At 39.9% G+C, this 23425-nt stretch overlaps 1 protein-coding gene across 1 annotated transcript in view; it reads right to left on the reverse strand.

Moving 5' to 3' along the window:
• Positions 1–23163, reverse strand: part of RALGAPA2 (Ral GTPase activating protein catalytic subunit alpha 2) — a 291897-nt gene extending 268734 nt beyond the window's left edge. Inside the window, exons 1-3 of the mRNA XM_065401648.1 lie at positions 23058–23163; positions 6167–6277; positions 2861–2910 (exon numbers count right to left, since the gene is read on the reverse strand). Of these exons, the coding sequence (XP_065257720.1) occupies positions 2861–2910; positions 6167–6277; positions 23058–23163 (267 nt within the window). The remainder of the gene's footprint in view (positions 1–2860; positions 2911–6166; positions 6278–23057) is intronic.
• Between the last annotated feature and the right edge of the window lie 262 nt (positions 23164–23425).

Here is a 23425-nt window from a genome sequence, read left to right on the forward strand (position 1 = left end):
AAACTCGTTAGCACTGCAGAATCAATATAAACTACTGGCAAGTGTACTCTCTTCTTTGGTGGTTTGCACATAGTCATTAAAACTGTTAGCTAATGCCCAAATACAGAGTCTCTATTTCAGAAGGTGATGTGCAAGACTGATAGACACATGCTGGCTTTTACATCTCAGCTTGAGTTTGCACGGCTGTTCGAAAACCATCTCTTTTTTCTGTGAAGTGCAAAAATTAGATCCAGTTGTTATTGATGCTTTGTCTGCACTGGAGAACTGAACCGTTTGTAATTAGTCATTTTCTGCACCAATTGAGACATAAACAATTCAGTGCATCCACATTAGGCATGCTGATCAGTTATCTTTCTCCCAGGCATCCAGATTGGCATTGCCTTAAACCATTTCATCTCAAATGCTTTAGGAGTACTTATTTTCACCACAGAGGGGTGTCAGGATCCAGTTATTTGTTAGATCTTTCTCTAGGCACCTTCCCCAGGCCCTGTGAGGGATAGAAATGGGGTGTGGGAGAGGAATGGACAGCACAGCTAAGCTGTCTTGGACCTCTCCCCAGCCCTACTTCTCTAAGGGAAATGACATACCTCTGCCAATGGCCCCACTAGCCAATGAACCACAGTTGGTTTGCTAGCCAAGGACCAAAATAGGGGGGCACTAGTGAAGAAAAAAGGATATATCTAAGGGATAGAAAATGCAGTGTGGTGGCCAATAATCATTACTCAGGGGAAGCCCTCATCTTTCTCTGCTACACTGCTCTCAGAGGGTACATCAGAATTGTTTCACCAACTGAGGACATGAGCAGGGGGGAACTTGTAGAGGTTGAGGGCATTTCTGGAGGGGAAATAGGGGAGATGATTGGGGGGCAGAGAGGAGACTCTTCGGTGGTGAACCAAAGGTGGTTTGCCAACTGAGGCAGCTATTGATAGTTCCTCTATCCACACTGACATAAACAGTTGAGGCAGGAATAACAAAATCAGTTGTTAACCCCCAGAAACAGTGTGTGAGAAATGTTCCTTAGAACTGAATCACTTGTATGTGGATGTTTTACACCTTTCAATTGAGTAAAGGGGAACAAATATTACTGAGCATGGTAAGTTTTTATACTGTATAGAAGGCCAGAGACACAATGTGGAATTCCAAATACTGTGATGGTGGGAGCTTTAGAAATGTGTAGCAATATTTTTTGTTTTCAAACACAAACTTAAGAGTAAGACTGCACAGAGATCTGTGTTGAAAAATTCCACTACCTAGGCTGAAGGGCGCCTTTAGCTCAAGTGTATGTTTTAACTTGCCTTTTTGCTTTTCATTTTCTTCCCGCTGTGAAATCCCTTTTCACATGGTACTTCACTGAAGTTCTAAGAGCGTGTCACTGTAACACTGGGTATCATGAGCTATGAAGAATCTCTGGGTATCTGAAATCCTAGAATAAAGCACTCAGAGAACTTTAGTGAAGCAGGAACTGAAAGGTGGATTTTGGAGGGGAAAGGAGAAAGACATTTTAAAATGCAAGATAAGACTTATTCTGCTGCTGAATACTTTCCTAAAGCCTAGTGGAGACATTCAGCAATCAAGTCTGTGCTCCCCACAATTTTCATTTCAGCTTGCATTTCATCAATATGGGCAGGAAAACATTTGTTGGTGGTTCAACAAGATAGAAACGTACACAGGAAACATGATTCAAATTGAAGGGATAACTTACAACGTTATTCTAATTTGTTTTTAGCTATTTCATCTCTAATTATAAATCATACCTTTCTACCAGCAAGCAAACCCTCAACCCCTTAATGTGCTGAAGCATTCTTATTCACACTTTGAAAAATGAGAAGTTTTGATTGGCAGGTTAAATTTAATTTTTCTCCTGGTCTGACGTAGCTACCGCAACATAAAGGGTGTTCAGTGCTTTGAAAAAGCATAGATGAAAAGAGTACGTAGGGAATTCTTAACTGCAGAAAGTTAAAGGATTTATAATATCTTTAGAAATAATGCATCACTTTTACACCATAAATGTCATCTCATTCAAGGCACTGGCAGAGGCAACACTATTAGACACAGTACCCCCAACAATACAAATTAACATACAGAAAATTTATCTCCAAATTGTGTGTTTTATATTTCTACAATATTTATGGTCTAAAATAATTTAAATGTGATTTTTAGTTATATTTTTCATTAGCATTCATCAGAAAGCCTAAAAGGCTGAAGTCAAGAGATTTAAAAAAATCCTTTATTCTGATTGGAAGAAACTGACTAATACAACATATAATAGTGATTAAAGGCCAGAGGAGTCTAGAACTAGGCTCCATATAATGTTGCAAGATGAAATAGCTTTTATTTTCATTTTGAATTTCTTAGGTCTCGATATTACTCAAGCTCATGGTATTCATGTATCATAATACAGAGTTTATTTCTGAATATTTATTTAAAAAAGAAGTAATAGTAAATACAGGGCCTGAATCTCTACTGACTTGCAACTTATATAGTCAGGGCCGGCGCAACCCATTAGGCGACCTAGGTGGTCGCCTAGGGCACTAACATTTGCAGGGCAGCGACCACGGCGGCCAGATCTTCGGCTGCCCCGGTCGTTGGCGGTATTTCGGGGGCGGGACCTTCTGCCGCCTCTATCGGGGGCGGTATTTCAGGGGCGGGACCTTCCGCCGCCTAGGGCGGCAAAAAAGCTGGCAGCGCTCCTGTGTATAGTCACTGACACCTGTGCAAAATGGGAATAAAATACTACCACCATTTTGATTTGTGCGTATTTACTCTGCACAGCTGTATATGACTACGCAAGAAATGAAGCAGTGAAGAATAAGTTTTGTAGGTCTCATTGTGGAGTAAACAGTGTAATAAGATAACTTACTTCAAAAAGAAACAGAATGGAGTCCAGCTCCTCCCTTTGTGATTTATTCCCTGCAATACAGAAAACAATATTTCATATCAAAATAACATGGTTTGTTGTTCTATAATCGCAAGAAAACATAAAAAGGAACAGAATGATTTTTTTATTTAAGTGAACTGAAAGGCTTTGAGCTAGTACAGAAGGTATATCCCCATATTGCAGTATATTTAGCAGTTAACAATATATAACATATATAATATATAACATCTAAGGCCCCAATCCTGCAAACTCGTATCTTCACGCTTAACTTAAAGCACATGCATAGTTCCACCGAAGAACCTTCATGTTAATTAAAGTCAAAGGAACTATTCATGTGATTAAAATTGAGCACATGCGTATTTGCAGGATCGGGGACTTAATTATTCTGAAACAAAATATATAAACATAAACAGTGCTTAATTTTTGTGCCAGGCATAATCTATATTAAAGTCATCATTAAAGTCTTTAAATAGCTTTCAGTTAATAAAAAGAATGTATTTAAACATATATTTTGAAAATGTGTTTTTTAAAATTATCCATCTGAAGACTAGTTAATCCTTTCCTTCCCTGATAAGGCCTTGTCTACACACAAGTTGTACTAACTTAAATTGGTTTTTAAAATGGATTTAGTTATATCAGTGCAAATTCAAAACCTACGTGAACACACTTATCAGTTTAAAACCAGTTATATTGGATTAGTGGGGGTTGTACATTTACCAACGCAAACTAAACAGATTTAAGTCAACTTAAAACTGATTTGTGAGTGTCCACACAGGATTTTTCACAGATTTAACTAAATTGCTTTAAAAATCTCACCTTTAGTTGATGTGGTGCAACTCTGTGTGCAAACTACACCTATGTTATAAACAATAGCAAATTGCCATTTCTACATGCACCACAGAATTTGAAAAAATGCCCATCAATTTTCTGAATGTTCCAACTGCACTTCAAGTGTTCAGGGTCCTGCTGAACTTCCTGCACAGTATGCATACAATACACACACAGAGCTAGTGCTCCAAGCAAGCCAAGCAAAAACAATCTCATCCCTCAAAATATCCTTTGGCCTATAGAAAGACCCACTGTGATGGGAGCCAGGAGACCATAAAGCCTAGTCTCACTGCTTCTACCAACTAGTGTTAATAATTCTGTTAATTTCACACCCCTGTTGGGCAAGAATTCATATTCCCTTGTTAGGAAGCAGACAAATATCACGTGAGAGCTGGAGAACTCCTGTTCAAATCCCTTCTCCTCTCTAGAGGGAGAAATTGAACCAAGGTCTCCTACATCCCAGGTAAGTACCTTAAAACTCTGGGTTAAAGGTTATAAGGGAGGCCCTTGCTGCCTCTGGCTCCTCCTCCTCCACCCCAATCCCCAGTCATTTTCCATGGAATTAGGTGCTGAAGCCATCTTACTCCAGGAGAGTGTTCATGGCTGTGGCTCTCAAGAAGAGATAGGAATCTCCCTGCAGCCTGGACTTCGGCACCGAACTCTGTTGGAGGGGCTTATGACACCTTCCTCGTTGGCATCACCCATTAGGTAGCTTAGGCAGTTCCCCACCTAGCAGGCTGGCTTTTTTGGATGCCATTCTGAGGTTCCTATCTCCTCCTATTCATTGTACAGGGAGCTTAGGTGCCCAATTCAGGCTTTGTGGATCCCATTTTTGTTCAGTGATTTTCTAGGCATCTAAAAGTTAGGAATTGCAACACTTAAGTCTCTTTATGGATCTGAGCTGAGAAGTTATGGGGGTTCTGAAAACTCCCTGTCAGCAATCTGTCATACCACTCTGAGTTTGGTGTCATATGAAGCATATTTTAGAAATAATATTAGGGCATATTGCAAATATCTTTCTTCATTCTTTACAGGTCTTATTTTCCATCTTTAATTCATAGTTTCAGTGCAGTTTCATAAAAACCTCTGATTTGTAGATATGGGTAAAATTGTTCATTGCTAAGTGGAAAGTCAAACACATAATGGTCAATGGATTTTAAATTAGTAGTAGTTAAGCCAGCAATATCCCCATATCTACAAGTGTTTTTGAAATGCTTTGTTCTAGGTCAGGGGTGGGCAAACTACAGCCTGCAGGCCAGATCCGGCCCGTCAGGGCTTTAGATCCGGCCTGCGGGATTGCCACCCCCATGGTGCCACAGGGCTAAGGCAGATTCCCTGCCTGCCCTTGCCCCGCACCGCTCCCGGAAGCGGTCGGCACCACGTCCCTGTGGCCTCTGGGGGAGGAGGGGCACAGAGGGCTCTGCACGCTGCCCTCGCCTGTGGGTGCCTCCCCCAAAGCTCCCATTGGCCACGGTTCCCCTTCCAGGCCAATGGGAGCTGTGGGGGGAGGTACCCACAGGGAAGGGCAGCACGCAGAGTCCTCTGCCCACCCCCAGAGGCCGCAGGGTCGTGGTGCCGTCCGCTTCCGGGAACGTCGCGGGGCCAGGGCGGGCAGGGAGCCTGCCTTAGCCCAGCTGCGCGCCACTGCCACCCCGGAGCCACTCAAGGTAAGCTGCGCCAGGCCAAAGCCCGCACCCCAAACCCCTCCTGCACTCTGCACCCCAACCCCCTGCCCTGAGCCCCCTGCTGTACCCCTCCTGCACCCCAACCCCCGCCATACCCCGCACTCCTCCTGCACCCCAACCCCCTGCCCTGAGCCCCCGCCATACTCGCACCCCTTGCCTTGAGCCCCCAACCCCTTGCCCTCAGCCCCCTCCCACACCCCAACCCCCTGCCCTGAGCCCCCTCATACACCCTGCACCCCTCCTGCGCCCCAACCCCTTGCCCTGAGCCCCTTTCTGCACACCACACCCCCTCCAACCCCCTGCCCCAGCCCTACATTCATGGCCCTGCATGCAATTTCCCCACCCAGATGTGGCCCTTGGGCCAAAAAGTTTGCCCACCCCTGTTCTAGGTAATGATTTTTGCATGTACCTATAACAGCTTCTATTGATCATTCTAAGCAGCTTTCCTTTGTTTAAGATTTATAAATCCAAATTCTTAAAAAAAAAAATCAGAAGTTGAAGGGAATGCTCATAAATTGCTTTAACAAGTTACTTTTTCTGGCTTGAGTTTACAAAATGAAGCTTAAGTACCTGAAAACTTAAAATGTAACAGTATTGATGCTAAGGGTACATAAAATATTATAATGTATGGAACTATGAAAGCATTATGAATTCAGCAAGGTATGGAAGACGTACCAATTAGAGTGTGTGTTTATTGGAATGCTTTTAAAACTGGTTAAGAACACGTGAGGTTTATGAAAAAATCACGGCAAAACTGTAGGACAGGACAGATTACCTTTTTGTTTCAAGCTATTTTCCAGTGTTACGAAATTTTCATAGAAGATAAAATAAATTTGAGAATAGTTGATCTCAAAAAATTGCTTCAGGTCAGTTCCATCCACAATATCTGAAAAATTAAGAAAAAGTATAAGTTAAGACACTAACTTACAAACAGCAGAAGTATGAAGCCTGTATTTTCCCCATACAAAAATAAAAAGTTACCATGAAAAATCTACTATTAATGTAGCAATAACAGAACTGTCACATTATTTTCTATAAAATATTTAACATTAAATTTATACTGCACTACTAATGTTCAAAAGTGGATATTTAAACTCTCTTCCATTTCCCTTTACGAAAGGGAGCTGACGAAAAACGGATATTTTCAAGAAAACAGTTCCCAATATTTCAAGCACAAGTTTTGTCCTATCATTTACAAATAAAAACAACAAACAACAACAATGGCCAGACACTCATACTTATACATGCATTTGTAGTAAACAAACAGAGAACCAGCAAGGTGTCTAACTGGCCACCTACATGTGCAAAAAGAATTGCAAGTAAAACTGCAGTGACTGCAAATACCAATTATGCATGGACATTACTCCATGTATAGTTATGAAAACCTAAAAGAGGCCACCAGAATTAATTTGGTGCACCAGATGATTGTGTGCACCAGATTTCTAAGAAGAACGTGCAGACCTCTATTAATAATATTCGCGAGTCAAATTCTGCTGCAAAGCCAGCATGGAAGCTCACTGATATAACATTACATTACATTATGGAGGTTCCTGGTAGTGACTCTATTGTTAGGGTTGTACTCAGAAATGGGCTTAGAATGGATCATAAATGCCTGTTTTTCTCTAGACATAGATGGCCAATCTGTACAAAATTGCACAGTGGGCTAGTTTCTATATCCTTTGAATTTTCTGTGCTATCTTTATTTGATTTCTCATCATAATTTGTTTTTACTGGGAAGAATGAACTTGGACACCGGCTGACACTTTTCTTGGTAGTCCTACTGATCTTTTATGAACAATAGCAACACTAAACCTGGTACAGAGAGTACTCTGAGGAGATCTGGTGCATCAGGTAGTTTTCTTTAAAATTATATATATATATATATGGATGTTTCTTACTGAGATATCAAATTTTGAGCATACCTTAATATCAGCAAGATCTCATTTTACAACAGTAAAATTAGTTTACTATATTTTTGCAGAATCAATACGTTTATATTTTGTTTCAAAAGCAACATTATAATCAAATATGTTTAGCAGGTCAAAGCGTACAGTACATTCACAATAGTAAAAAAAAATATCTAATTTATTATCCTACTAAGTGGTCTCATTTTCAGAAATACAGAGCACCCAGATCTCCTATTAAGTCAACATGTACTCAACACCTCAAAGTCATACAGCTAAGTAAGTGGTCCATATTTGAAAGTGTTGGCTTCAATCTCTTTGTGCCTCTGCTTTCTCATCTGTTGAATGCAAAGAATATTCCCTTATCCCACAAGGGAATTAATGCTTGTTTGGCATTATATAAATATTAGGTTCCCCCCCAACAGCATAAAGAAACAGAGCAAGCATCCCTCTGTGTATCATAGCTCTGCCAGCTTCCACAAATGATCTTTTCATCAAGCAATTCTTCTGTGACACAAACATGTCTACCCTGCATTAGCTCATCATGAACCTAACAGAAAAACTGATATCACCATAAAAGTCTGTTAATCTTTATCATCTATTTACGCAGAACTACCGCTTATCTATATAAGAAGATTCCAGGATTGCTGACCTATGTGTCACTCTAAGGTAGGGGTAGTCAGTAGGCAGACTGCAAGCCAAATCCAGACTGCCAGATGCTTTGGAAGTGATCCCAAAATATTTTTATTTACTTACTATCATAATTGTTAATTTTTTGTATTTTCTTCTCTGGAGTCTGGACCTTGACTACACCTTTACCAAGAAATGTGGACCTTGACAAAAAATTAATTCACTACCCTTGCTCTAAGGCCTAGCAGGTCTGTAGAGTCAACGTGAAGTGACAAAAACAGCTACAAGCATGGTTGAGTGCTCATTTTGTTCAGAATATCACCAGATTCAATCATCACTGTAATATGCATCCTTTTAGCATCCAATTTTTAAAGTCAAAATGGCTGAGAACTTATGAACTACACCTGTGCAGTATACTACTACAGTAAGGGCTTGTCTACACTAGCAATTTACAGCACTGCAACTTTCTCGCTCAGGGGGGTGAAAAAACATCCCCCGGAGGGTAGCAAGTTTCAGTGCTGTAAAGCGCCAGTGTAGACAGTGCACCAGCTACGCCCCTCATGGAGGTGGTTTTTTTAGAGCCTTGGGAGAGCTCTCTCCCAGCCCTGCATCACAACCACACAAGGCACGTTAAAGCGTTGCCGCGGCAGCTCTTTAGCATTGCCAGTGTAGACTAGCCCTAAGACATGTAACTAAGCCATGCCAAGAGTCCTAGACCACTGGTTCTCAACCGGGGGTCCATAGCTCCCTGGGAGTCCGCGAGCCAGTTTCGAGGGTTCTGCCAAAATAAACCGGGCTTCAGCCCTGAGTGCCGCACCTCCTCCATCCCTTGACTCACTTCAGTGGGCCACCCAGCCTGTCTGGGCTAAGTGAGGGAGGGAGCACTACTAAAACTTGCAGTGTCACTGCAGAAGAGAGATCTCCCCCTGCCTTCAGAAGAAGTTACCTCTCAGCCACTGACTCCACAAGCAGACAGCAGCTAGCCAAGGAGACATACCACTGCTCTGCCCTGCTACATCAGCACTTCAGGGAGCAGAGCCCAATAGAAGGCAAAAATCGGGGGGGAGCATGTGACCTCACGTGACCCCTCCCCATGCATCACCTCTGGTTGGAGGTCCGCAGGTTTGACTATTTAAGTTTAGGGGGCCCCTGGGTAAAAGAAGGTTGAGAACCTTTGAGAAGTAACTCCACAGCTAATATACATGCAACAGTTTCATTGATTGTGTAAGGGGGAATGCACAAATGGTGGATTACTTGGCTCAACTGCCAGAGTTCTTCAAAACCAATCACACAACCAGCACACACAAGAACCCCAAATGCAGATAGCGAAAGACGCGCCTCATTTGCCACAAGCACAAATCAACACAAAATCTCCCAGCACATCACACACTCACTCACCCTCACTCATATTTACCGTAAAACCATACGTTTGAGTGGCAAAGACACTGGTCATCACTAGTATACAATAAGGCACTAGTATACACTTGTCTAAAAATCATGGTCAGGGAGGATTGATTTAAATCAAAATTATTTAAATCACTGTTTTAAATTACCAAGCTGGAAACCTTTATTTAAATAATTGATCTATACTGGTTTTGCATTTGTATTCTTTAGTTATTTTCCTAAAGTAAGATTCCGTATAGCTGACTGGTATAACAACTAAAATATGTTAATTTGATACTAAATATAGACTTTACCCTAAATTTGGTACTTTTTGCTTACCAGGACATACACTTTATCTATGCACATTTATTTCAGCAATTATATAGCTAAATATATATTTGTTCAGCTTCTTCATTTTTTACTTTTTTTTATTATGTTAGAAAATGGTGAATGACATTTATTTACTAGATACTTTTTACTCCTGTGTCAAACTGCTTCTGAATGGAAACTGGAATCCAATTAAAAAGCCAAAAAAGCATTAAGATTATTTAACTAGAACAAACAAAGCTACCTTAAAGGGCTGCATACATAAGAAACAAATAAGTTTATCAAAACATTTTTGTATTTAAAACTTATTTATTAAACATAGGAACTACTACATGTAGTTAATGAATTGCCATATTGCTTCAGATCACTATCGGTCGAATTTTTCAACAGCACCTCAAGATTCAGATAATTGAAAAATCTCACCAGGCATCTTTTTGCAACCTTAAGTGCCTAAATACCTTTGAAAATTTGGTCGCATGTCCTCTAAGTTTTTAGAATTAGCTCTCATCCTCTCCCACCTGGTTATAGTTTATAGACTGGAAGAAAACCTTGCCTGCTATTTTAACTCCCAAACGGTTTGTCAACTTTGAATGAATTAGTTCAAATGAAGAAAATACTCTCTCGGATATGCTCACTAAGCTGAAATCAAAAGCAATTAAGGCAGTGGTTGTCAAACCTTTGTACTGGTGACCCCTTTCACATAGCAAGCCTCTAAGTGCGCCTCCCCCCCCCACCCACACCATAAATTAAAAACACTTTTTTATACATTTAACACCATTATAAATGCTGGAAGCAAAGCGGGGCTTGGGGTGGAGGCTGACAGCTCATGACCCCCCCATGTAATAACCTTGCAACCCCCTCAGGGAACCCTTGAATTAAGGCAAACCCCTACTGCACAACAAAAACTGGAAGTACAGTACTTATATTTGGAAAAATGTAAATACCAGCATTTGCCGCATTGTAAAGATTGAAAATAGTATACTTAATGCAGTGCATGACATTGTGACATATTTATAAAGCTTGAGTTAACCTCAAAAGTTTGAGATGTTTCACTCCGATTCCGTATGTAATTCAAAAAAAAGCAGCAGCACTCTTTAACTCATTAAAATTTGAGGAATTGCTGATGCAGCATCTTGTCTATTTATGTTATTTCAAATTTAATTTTAAGCAGATTAATTTTATATATACACGTGTATATATATTTTTTAAACAAGATTTTTATTTAATCAATTTTTATCCACTCTGGTCATGGTAGGCCAAACCCAACAAGTCTATCTAACAATGCATTGAGAATAACAGCACGGTAGATAATGCATGTTCTGTTGTCCTATGTTTCTCTCTATTGTGGTGCCATTTCTCAAGGGGCCATTCCTTATTTTAATCCAAGTTATAGAGACTAATTGGAAAAAGACAGCTCCACAACATTGTACAATTTCAGAATGTAAAATAATAGTTTTTGTTGACTTGCTATTTGTACATTTTGAAGGGCCAAGTTTTTTGTTGTTTTTTTTAAAGTCTGTACTATGAAAGTGATCTATCCATGGAAAGTGTTTTATGTGCCAATTGTTTCCTACAAATACAGGTCTTGAATTTGCAAACTAAATGTTTTGTTCCTCTCTCTGAATGCCTTCTGTTAAATACAACAGCTAGCAGAAAACAAGACTTCCATTTACAGGATTTCACATGAAAGAGATGAGATCATAAAAAACTTTCCCTTCTATTCATGGGGGAGTGAAGGGTGGAATGCCTAATCAAAAAATAAACTCATTAACAACGGGGTAGATAACCACTCACAAAATTATTGTTATTCTAAGATAAGCATACGTTTGTATAGCTACATCCTTTTCCTTCCAAGCTATTTTGTTCCTAAAATTCTCTTGCAGAGTACAGAGAAACAATTTGCAACTTTGAATGACAAAAGGTCAAATGGGCACTCAACAGCAACACTCTCTTTTTACTGCAGCAGTGGCAGCCAGTTCCAGTATAAGTAAGGTTCTGCTGAAATTCTGCACACAAGTTGTCAGTTCTGGTGCAAATGATCAATTGATGTAAACAAAATTCTGAGCACTCGTATGTGTAAGATCACTGGATTTCCTTATTCCGTTGCACCCAATGAAAAATTATGTCTGTCCTCCTCCACACGGTGCATCCTCACAGCAATGAGAGGAATACAGAGACAGATTCTACCAGCATAGGTGGAATCTTACACTGCTGAATGGCGCTCTCTCAGATGGAGAGAAGAGGAAAAAAAACGAGTGAGCCAAATACATAAGGCTTGTCTGGTGGCAGAACTTCCTCAATCTTGCAAGTCCGTGCCAACATGAGTTGGAAGCTCCAGGGACGCAGAGACTTCCACTTCTTTCTAGTGAAACTTTCCTAGCCAAATGAAGCAGCAGTGTCAATGGTATTTGTTAACTTTTCAGACTTCTTCTTCCCCCTCAGTTTCTGTGGTTCTGCCCACTTCCCTGTTCAATTTGGTCTACTATTCATTTAAAACCCTGTTTTTTAGTAGTAGTACCTATGATTATCACAGATTGAGCCTTTGTCATTTCTGGGTGTCAAAGATGAATAGAGACTGCTTCTCAATGAAGCTGATTATGAAGAGTTGTGCAGAAGACCCAGAACAGAGACATAAAATCATTGTCACGGCCACATTTCAATCAAGGCATCAGACATAGCACCTGAAGGATCAAGCTCTATAGTCTCTTCTTCAATTTCAATTCTGAATGAAACTTTAAGTATCTTATTTGATCTTTAAGAATACAAAGAAAGCAATAGATTTTCTTCACTTTTTAAAAACTGAGCACCAACTTTCTTGTTGTTTAACTTTTAACAATATTCCCTTCACATTAGAATTATTTTCATCACTTCAATCCATTCAGTTCCCTTACTACCACTCCCTTCAATTTTAAAGCATTAGTAGATTAACTGACTTTACATATCTAAACACTAAATACCATTTGTATTATTGATCAGCAGCTTTCAGATTTACTACAATTAGAATGAGAAACAGCCACCTACTGAATTCAACCATTTGAAGACTAAAATAGAAGGCAAGATTGCAAGCTTTATTGAGAACCATGCAATTAGACACCCTGCCCATCTTCTCGACATGTCTACTTTTTAGCTTTGTTTGTTAAAAGTTTGTAATTCCAAATCTTCTCCAACAAATAAAGGCAGTTGATTCTATCCACTGGCAAAACTCCTCTCTAATCACTAGTGATTCAACCCATTGCCATTCCCCTCACTATTCTAAACAATTCTGAAACTTTTTCATTATTTCCTAACACATAAGAAACTCAATGTTCTCATTACTGACACTGCAGTCCAATGTTTCTAATATAAAACCCCCTTTTAAATACAGATCACGTAAACTTCAGCATGAGATATATTTTAAAACAAGATGACAAAATTCATTGGACTGAGATTCTCTCTAAAAAAAAAAAAAAAATCCCAAACATATAGAAACCCAATAGGTTTTCACAATCCTGGTTAATTACATTTTCCTAAGAAAGCCTCCCATCTCTAAGGCTTTGTCTACACTGGACTTTCGTCGGTAAAACTTTTGTCATTCAGGTGTGTGAAAAAAATACCCCCCTCCCGAACGACAAAAAAGTGCCGGTATGAACAGCGCTTTGTCGGCGGGAGAGCTCTCCTGCCGACAAAGCTACTGTCACCGCTCATTGGGGGTGGACGTTTTTTGTTGGTAGGAGAGCTCTCCCCTGTCAACAAAGAGCGGCTACACTGCGCACCTTTTAGCGGCACAGATGTGTCACTAAAAGGTGCATAGTGTAGACACAGCCTCAGTCAAAGATCAAAAGCCACTATCCACAGAAACTCATTTCATGAAAACTGAAATTAGTTTGGTGGTTTCAACCCAGTTTGGTGGATATGGGCTCATAACAAACCACAGACATTCAATCATTGTCAGTCTCAGAAAAACACTGATTTAACAGGATAAGAGACTAAACTATTCTCTGCAACAGAGGTGATCCCTTCAAGTAAGGAGTTCCAGAAGGGCAGTGAGGGAAAACTTGCATTGCTACTATCCATTCTTTATTTGTTCTGTCACTAGAGACTTTACAGAGGACTTCTTGGGCCTCAGCTACACTAGGGAATTTTAGAAGAAGATACCTCCCTGATACCATCACATAGTCAGCTACACTGGTATCTTTCACACTTTTTAATCACTGGAACACAATGGTAAACATGATTAATATTTCTGGCACCTTTCCTATACTATGGCTCCTATTGATGAAAATTAACTAGTGGAAACTTTTTCTAAAACTCTTTCATTTAAATATTTCCTCAGGCTGACATTCTAGAGTATGAAATACATTTTTAAATGTTTAGCTCTCTCTCTAAATGTCACTGACAAAAATTAGTTAACCATAAGATGGAAACTCATCCTCCCTCTCATTACCTCTTAGACTTAAAAGATTAGCAGAGCAAGATGCTCTGGTTCAAGTTTATGGAAGAGTGAATTTACTGGCAAGTTCTCATTCCACCACTGACAAAAACAAAAATGAGAATAAAAAGAGATATTGGGCTCTTAAATCTAATAAGAACTAGAGTAGACAATAATTTTGTTCCTGGTTCACTTGTTTTCCTTTTATTTCTCTACTGACCACTATGCTGTATGCTATTGTGCTTATAACAGAGGGGTAGCCGTGTTAGTCTGTATCCACAAAAACAACGAGGAGTCCGGTGGCACCTTAAAGACTAACAGATTTATTTGGGCATAAACTTTCGTGGGTAAAAATCTGAAGAAGTGGGTTTTTTACCCACAAAAGCTTATGCCCAAATAAATCTGTTAGTCTTTAAGGTGCCACCGGACTCCTCGTTGTTACTGTGCTTATAGAATCATAGAACTGCACTCAAGGCAGGACTAAGTATTATCTATACCATCCCTGACAGGTGTTTGTCCAACCTGCTCTTAAAAATCCCCAATGATGGAGATTCCACAACCTCCCTAGGCAATTTATTCCAGTGCTTAACCACTCTGGCAGGAAGTTTTTCCTAATGTCCAACCTAAACCGCCCTTGCTGCAATTTAAGCCCATTGCTTCTTGTCCTATCCTCAGAGGTTAAGAAGAACAATTTTTCTCCCGCCTCCTTGTAACAACCTTTTATGTACTTGAAAACTGTTATGTCCCCTCTGAGTCTTCTCTTTTCCAGACTAAACAAACCCAATTTTTTCAATCTTCCCTCATAGGTCATGTTTTCTAGACCTTTAATCATTTTTGTTGCTCTTATCTGGACTCCCTCCAATTTGTCCACATCCTTTCTGAAATGTGGTGCCCAGAACCAGGGATTTGGAGCAATACAATTTTTGAATTGCTCCGCTCCAGCTCCGGGCAAAAACCTACTGGTCCGCGCTCCAGCTCCGGGGTCCGCTCCAAAGCCCTGCCGAGAACTGGACACAATATTCCAGTTGAGGCCTAATCAGAGCGGAGTAGAGCAGAAGAATTACTTCTCAAGTCTTCCATACAACACTCCGGCTAATACATCCCAGAACGATGTTTGCTTTTTTTGATGCCTAAGTTTTAAGCATCTAGAAAAAAAATCACAGAACAATGGGATCCACAAGACCTGAGGTAGGAGCCTACACTTCATAAATAATGAATGGAGACAGATAGGCATGTTAGAATGCAATCCACAAAAACCAGAACACTAGGTAGGGAGCTGCCTAAACTAGCCAATGGAAAATGCCAAAGAGAGGTGTTGTAAGCCCCACCCTTCTCACAGCATTCAGTGCCTAATTCCAAGCTGCAGAGCGGCACCTCTTTCTGCTGAGCAATCCATAAGCAGGGACCCCTCTGCTCCAGTTAGGTGGCTTAGGCACCTAAGTAGTTTCTTAAAGGAATAAGTTAGTTGTCTTGCCTTGCTCCACAAAAAATAGCCAGACAAGATAGAGGTGGTGCCAACCTTATAACTTTTAGTCTAGTGGTTAGAGCACTTGCCTGAGATGTGAGAGATCCAGGTTCATTTCCACCCTCAGGCAGAGGGGGAAGAAAGGATTTGAACAAGGATCTCTCAGCTTTCAGGATAGTACTCTAACCACTGAGCTATGGGATAGTCTGATGCAGAGTCTCTCCATCTCTCCTGCTGAAGCCATTCCACTGTGGATAAATCATTTAAAAAGTCATTGGAGCAGCAGGATCAGACCCTAGGTCTCTCACCTCCAAGATGGGTGCCCTAACCACCAGGCTACAAAGTCATTCAAGTATTTATCCACAATCACTGGAGGGAAAGAGATTAACTGCATAGTCTGGTGGTGAAGGCACCCACTGGGGATCCAATCCCCCTGTCCCAATCACTTTAATTATTTATCCATAGTGGAACAGCTTCAACAGGAGAGACTAAGGAAACCCCACAACAGAATATCTCATAGCTCAGTGGTCAAAGCACTCTCATGAGAGTTGGGAGACCCCTGTGCAAATCCTCTCTCCACTTCTGGCAGAGAGGGGGAATTGAATGTGGGTCTCCCACATCCTAGGTGAGTGCTCTAACCACTGGGCTAAACCTTATAAGGTGGCCCCACCACCACCACTTCCTTATCCAGTGGCCAGATTGTGAACAGGGCCTGATCTGGTAAGCAGCCCCTGAGCACACCTACTGGACTAGAGCCTGGGCATGAGTTAGGCATTTGTATGCCTATTTTCCCCCAATTTGTGGATCACTCTGGGGCTCAGGCAGGAGATAGGCATCTGGATGCCTAGTGTGGAACACAAGTGCACATGCTCAGAGGCAGACACATAGGTATCTAGGGAACTTTTACACTGAAAACTTAGGCCATGTCTACACTTACAAGATTACAGCAGCAGAGCTGTACCACTACATCTTGATCGCTTGTGTATCCACGTTACGTCTATGGAACATCATAAAACCAACTCAATGAGTAGCAGTAGCTATGTCGGTGGGAGAGTATATTGCTGTGCACATGAGCGCTTATGCTGGCAAAACTTATGTTGCTCGGGGGGGGGTGTTTTTCACGCCCCGAGCGACAAAAATTTTGCTGACATAAGCACTAGTGTAAACATACCCTTAGGCTCTGAATGAGTTTAGACACCCACAAGGAGTTTTGTGGATCAGAGTGGAGCCTAACCTGGGTCTTAGGCACCTAAATCTGAGCCTAAGGCACCTAAATCTGGAGTTTAGGTGCTTTAGTACCTTTGTTGATCAGGGCTTAAGTGACTTGCCAAAGGTTACACAGAAGTTTAAGGCAGGGCTGAGAACAGACTGCTGACCTCTGAGTTGACATCTTAGCAACAAACTGCAGCTTTCTAATACAGTAACTCCTCACTTAACGTTGTAGTTATGTTCCTGAAAAATGCGACTTTAAGCGAAACGATGTTAAGCGAATCCAATTTCCCCATAAGAATTAATGTAAATGAGGGAGTTAGGTTCCAGGGAAATTTTTTTCACCAGACAAAAGACTAGATAGATAGATATATACACACACACACACACACACACACATATAGTATAAGTTTTAAACAAATAATTTAATACTGGTACACAGTGATGATGATTGTGAAGCTTGGTTGAGGTGGAGGAGTCAGAGGGTGGGATATTTCCCTTACTGCTAAATGATGAACTAGCAATTGGCTGAGCCCTCAAGGGTTAACTCTCTCACTCGACAAGGCAGCAGGAATGGAGGGAGATATGCCCATTTCCCCTTTAAGTTCACTGCCTTGTTAATGAGATCAGCTTGCTGAGACCGCAGCTGCTGCAAGCTCCCACTGTCCTGAGCCCTGGTGTGTGCCCCCTGCTCTGTGGAAGGGTGTGGAAGATGGAGTAAGCGGGGTGCAGGAGCAGGGGGGAGGGGGATACCCTGACATTAGCCCCCTTCTTCCTTTCCTTCCCCCCCCCCCCCCGCACAGCAAGCAGGAGTCTCGGGGAGAAGCTCCAAGGCAGAGGGCAGGAGCAGCACACGGCAGTGGGGGGAGGGACAGCTGCAATTGCTAGCCTGCTGGTCAGCTGCTGCACAAGGAACTTAGGGGAGCGGGGAGCTGATAGGGGGGCTGCCGGTCCACCCTGGTTCCAAGCCCCCATCAGCTAGCTGCAACGGGCTGCTCTTCCTGCAAGCAGTAGATAAAGCAGGCGGCTGCCAAACGACGTTAGAAGGGAGCATTACACAACTTTAAACAAGCATGTTCCCTAATTCAGTGTTTTTCAACCTTTTTTTGGGCAAAGGCACACTTGTTTCATGAAAAAAATCACGAGGCACACCACCATTAGAAAATGTTAAAAAATTTAACTCTGTGCCTATATTGACTATATATAAAGTAATTCTCTTGAATAGGAATCAAATAAACACAAAGAAAGTATTTTATAATTACTTTATTATGAAATAGTAAGTAAACAGAAATATGAAAAATTATAAAATACTTTATTCAGTGCGCAACCTGGGCCTGTTTGGCTGAACACAAAGCTGATATTCTGAGCTATTTATAGTCCTTAACATCAGTGGTGGGATTCAAAAATTTTAGTAACCAGTTCCGACATTCAAGCATGGTTTAATATTTTTTTCCCACGGCACACCAGGCAACATCTCGCGGCACACTAGTGTGCCGCGGAACAGTGGTTGAAAAACACTGCCCTAATTGATCAGCAACGCAACAACAAAACAACGTTAACCGGGACGACTTTATGTGAGGAGTTACTGTACAAATGGGCTCGAGTTTCTGTACTGCGGCCAAACATAAAATAGGGATAATAATTCTTACTCACCTTTGTAAAGTACTTAAGATCTACAAATGAAAAAATACTAGATAACTGGAAAGTATTATCATTAGCCACATTTTTCAGATGGTGTAACTGGAAGCAGAGAAAGAACTGACAGGAAGGGGATTGCAATGCATGACAGTTTGTTTGCAAGAGTCAGGCTAACTGTAACCCTAATAATGCGAGATTTGTAGAAGCGAGGATTGTGTGAAGCGAGTGGGAAAGAACTGTGTGAGAAGTTGTTGCGACCTTGTGTAGATAATGTGTAGAAAATATTGTATGTAGACTAGAGTCAAAACAAGTGAGAAAAATAAGATATCAAGATGGCCTATGTATAAACAAAATGCAGCTGTTGCTTATTATTGTCTGTAATGAAATGTATAAAGGCTTGCTGTAATTGTTTACCTGGAGAGAGACCTGTTTGACTTGCTGTACCCAAACAAAAAGTGAGAACTCTGTTATTCTCCGACATAACCAAGGGACAGAAGTACATTGACTTGCCTAGGAGGCTTTAGCTGTGCAAAAAAAAAAAAAAAACCTATGTGGGTTCTAGTTTTCGATCTGACAATTTGCTGATTAAACAACATTTGAAATTAAGTTAGACTATGCTGCACATGCATGTTTTGGTAATTTAGCTACCCAAAGAGTATATCTTGTGAGGTGTGTATCAAATGAGACAGGCTTTGAAGGAACCATTTTCAGCTCTCTTAGTTTAATCTGGTGATCCATCCTAGCCCACTTCTTTATATTTCCTATTGTGTAGATAAAGGAAAACACTAAAACCAAAAGTAAATATTTAAAACAAAACAGACACTATGAAATTCCAAAACCTTTACAAAGACCAAAACAAAACAAAAAAACAGCAACTTTGTTTCAAACAACAATTAGGGCTGTTAAATAACAATGTAGTTTCTTATCACATTATTTAGAAAAACCAAACAGTGGAAATGAAAAATTAAGGACCTCAAATCTTACACTGCACATAATAAGAAAGTGTTTATTTGTTAAGTATAAAGAAATGCATTTACTCACAACAACCTTCACTCTGATCTAAAAATACTATTCTTTCACCAGTAAACACACAAAACCCTTTTAAAAAAAAATAGAATTTTATATTTGAGATTAATGACACGTTGACCTGCTTCTAATGCAAGTTCACATATATACATTATTTTACTAATCACTAACGGTTATCACCTTAATATTAAAATGACAGTCAAATTTATTCCCGCAACACAACAATTATAAGTACTTTACAAAAAAAATTCAAATGTCAGTTGATAAATATTAGCTAATAATAGTTCCCATTTCAGACTATCCCTTGAAAGAAAACTACTGAAATCAAGATAGCAAAAAATCTTTTAAAAAAACAGCAAACCATGGGTTGGAGTTAGGGTTGTGCTGTGATGAAATTTCTTTATATGGATGAGAATGCGTTCATCTAGGCAGTATTTTTTTTTTTAATTCTTAACTATTAATTTCTTTGCTTTATAAGCTTAGATTTTGTGATTGACAGTGTACTTTACTCTTAGCAACTGTCACTCTTTTTAAAATTACATAAACTTATTTTCTATTAAATTTCTAGCCTAAGGGTAGCTTGTTAAGTTATTTAGGTCGATATAAAGAGTAACCAGCCCCCCTGTAATAATGTTACCTACCTATCGTATGAACCAAGATGCATGTTTTCATGTTCTTGGTTGAGTGAGAATCAAATGTAATCAAAGAATGACTAAGCAAACAAGCAAAAAGTTTACACGAATTTGGTTACTTTGGTTTGTTTTTTATTTTTAATATTATCAACTCTCTATATACTGATAAACAGAACATGTTCAGAATTTACAGAAAATCACAAGACTGTATTTGGGCAAAATCTTTTATTTCAAAGAACTAAAGTGATCAGGAAATAATCAATGGACTGTAAATATTTCTTCTATATTGCCTTTTATCAAGGACATCTTCATAGCATAGATCAGGGGTAGGCAACCTATGGCACGCATGCCAAAGGCGGCACACGAGCTGATTTTCAGTGGCACTCACACTGCCCGGGTCCTGGCCACCGGTCCGGGGGGCTCTGCATTTTAATTTAATTTTAAATGAAGCTTCTTAAACATTTTAAAAACCTTATTTACTTTACATACAACAATAGTTTCGTCATATATTATAGACTTATAGAAAGAGGCCTTCTAAAAATGTTAAAATGTATTACTGGCACGCGAAACCTTAAATTAGAGTGAATAAATGAAGACTCAGCACACCACTTCTGAAAGGTTGCTGACCCGTGGCATAGATTGATTCCATACAACTGATATGACACAACAAGAAATTAACCCTGCAAGGGCTGTTTTGGATTTTATTATTTTAAGTGACTAGGAAGAAAAACATTGGGCTTGTTCGCCAGAGTGGATTGATTTAAATCAAAGTTATTTAAATCACCATTTTAAATCATGATTTAAGTCACAAGCAGGAAACCTCCATTTAAATATGTTGATTTTGTTCTGTAATTGTATTTTTAGTTATTTTCCTAAAGAAAGTTGATTCACGTTGGTTGATATAACCATTAAAACACGTTCATATGCAACTAAATATAACCTTTACTTTAAATTTGGTACTTTTTTGCTAACCAAAACGATACACTAAAACTATAAACATTTATTTAAGCATCTACACTGCTGAATACACATTTATTCAGATTCTTAGTTTTTACATTTTTATGATTTTAGAAAATAGTGGATGACATTTATGTACAAGATTATTAATTTTTTACTCATGGTTTCTGTCAAGCTAGATTTGGAAAGGAAATTGGAATGCAATTAAAAATGCACAAAACAGCATTTTAAAATTAGTTCTTTATTAGTTAAATAAAAGTACCTTAAACTGCTGGGTACATGTATAAAATAAGTTTATCAAAACATATTTTGTACTTAAAGCTAACTGATTTATTAAACAATTAAATATTATCTATAGTGAATTGAACTAATTGCTTCAAGATTTTAGAACTAGTAGATCTCATCCTCTCAGACCTCTTCATTATTCATAGCTTGAAAGAGGAAAACAAGTTTTTCTACATTTTCAATTCCCAACTGGTGTCTCAACTTTGAATAAGCTAGCTACTGAACTAAACTAGTTCAATGAACTGAAATGAAGAAAATATTCTCTCTGTACCTGCAGAACAGGCTACTGCTGTCAAAAGCTGGTCTTAGCACTTCAGCAAGTTCTGGTTCCAGGTGCTTAGCCACCACTTCAGTGGTTTGACTTTCTTTAAAACTTTGGCAACAAACCTGTACTGATTGAATATTTTAATTTTATTTAAATTTAAATTATTTTAATAGATTATAGTAAGTTAGGCCTTAATGTAAGTTATCAAATTCATATTTAATTTTAAATTTATTTTTTTAAATAAGTTATTTAATTTTAAAAAGCCTTCAAGTTTTATTTACCCTGTTGTTCTGTCAATCTCCACCTAAACCACGTTCACATAATACTCACAGTTTAATTTAGTGAAAGAATAAAGTATTCCATCAAAATGTCGCTAAAGTGATTTGAATAACTGATTTATATTTCACTTCAATTAGATATAATCTTGTTACATTTCCTGGAACATCCTGAAAGGTTTTACCCATCCTATTGTGTCCTTTTCTACTAATAGTTTGGACTACAGCGAAGACATCCTGAATTCTGATTTTACAAAGCAGCCATTTCCTTTTATCCTAATAGAATTTAAGATATTTGCTTAAATGTATGTAAGAGACATTTTAATCATAACAGTATCAGCTGCAACATTTACAATTAAAACAGAAAATGGGATGGAGACTATCCCCTTGCTTAAGTTTTGCCTCAGTATACATTACTCAATAGATTTTATTTGGAAAAGAAGTTTTTCTTGATTATTATATAGTATAGCTACAATCAGGAATGACATATAAATCAATTGCTTTGATTAACTTATATGAAACTAAGGTAGTTTTTTTAAACCACAAAAATAAAACTGAGAAACAAACAAAAGCAGTTTTTTTCCCATTCTCTGAAAATGCTCACACACTCAAACGGAGACAATTCCCTTTTTGGGAGGAGTTGGGGGAAAGAGAGAGAAAAAGATTTCAAAGCAATTTTTAAAACTAACTCCTTCTTGTGATGAGAGACTATGATGTGTCCACTGAGGTCCCCCTTCCCAGTCTTCTTGTGGGATCCTTGTGCCATCTTTCATCTTCATGCTTAGACTATAAATTGTATGGGGCAATGGAGGTCTTTTTTTTTTACTTGTGCATTCAGTGCCTAACAAGATGGGTCCCTGATTTGGGGCCTTTACATGCCACCATAACAGAAATAAATAAATCAGAGATGCTTAGCAAGTGTGTCCTCAGAGCCTGGGAGCAGAAGTCCCTTGGCTTTTAAGAGCCATGCCCTGACCAGAGCAACTGGATTTCAGCCATCGACTCATTCATTGAATGGCAGGAAGTGACAGACCCAGAGCTGCTGTGGCACCTTTCAATCCCCTTTTATTGGTGCCTGCTCTCAGGATACAATATTCAGCACCCAGTAGGACAAAGTCCTGCAGTGGGGAGGAATAATCCAGTGGGGAGGGGAAAGAGTATTTAGCAAGCCCACTGACAGCTCCTCACACCCCACACAGAATCCTTTAGTTTAAAGCCCCCAAGGTCTGCACCCTGTCTGTTGCCACCCCACCCCGACTCACCCAGCAGCGCTTTGAGGTGCTTGAGGCGGGTCAGGACGTCCTTCTTTGGGTCCAGAGCTTTCTGTGTAGATTTCTTGACATCGGCATGGCTCCTTCTGGAGAACATCCCGCAGGGGGAAGACACTCCCTGACGGCTGAGATGGAGGATCAGAGACTCCCTGATGCTTGGGGGGTAAAGGGGGGAGCACCCCCTGCCGTGGAGGGATGGGGGGGAAGAGCGCCCCTGTTAAGTGGGGGAGGGGAGCTGGAGATCCGCTGGGGGAAGGGAGCAGCACCCCCCTGCTGAGGGGGGCAGGAGAGACCCCTGTTCGGTGGGGGAGGGGGCTGGAGAGCTCTTCTGCGGGGATGGGGGCAGCACCCCCCGCTAC

Source organism: Emys orbicularis, chromosome 3 (genome assembly GCF_028017835.1).
Source record: "Emys orbicularis isolate rEmyOrb1 chromosome 3, rEmyOrb1.hap1, whole genome shotgun sequence".
Taxonomy (NCBI): Eukaryota; Metazoa; Chordata; order Testudines; family Emydidae; genus Emys; species Emys orbicularis.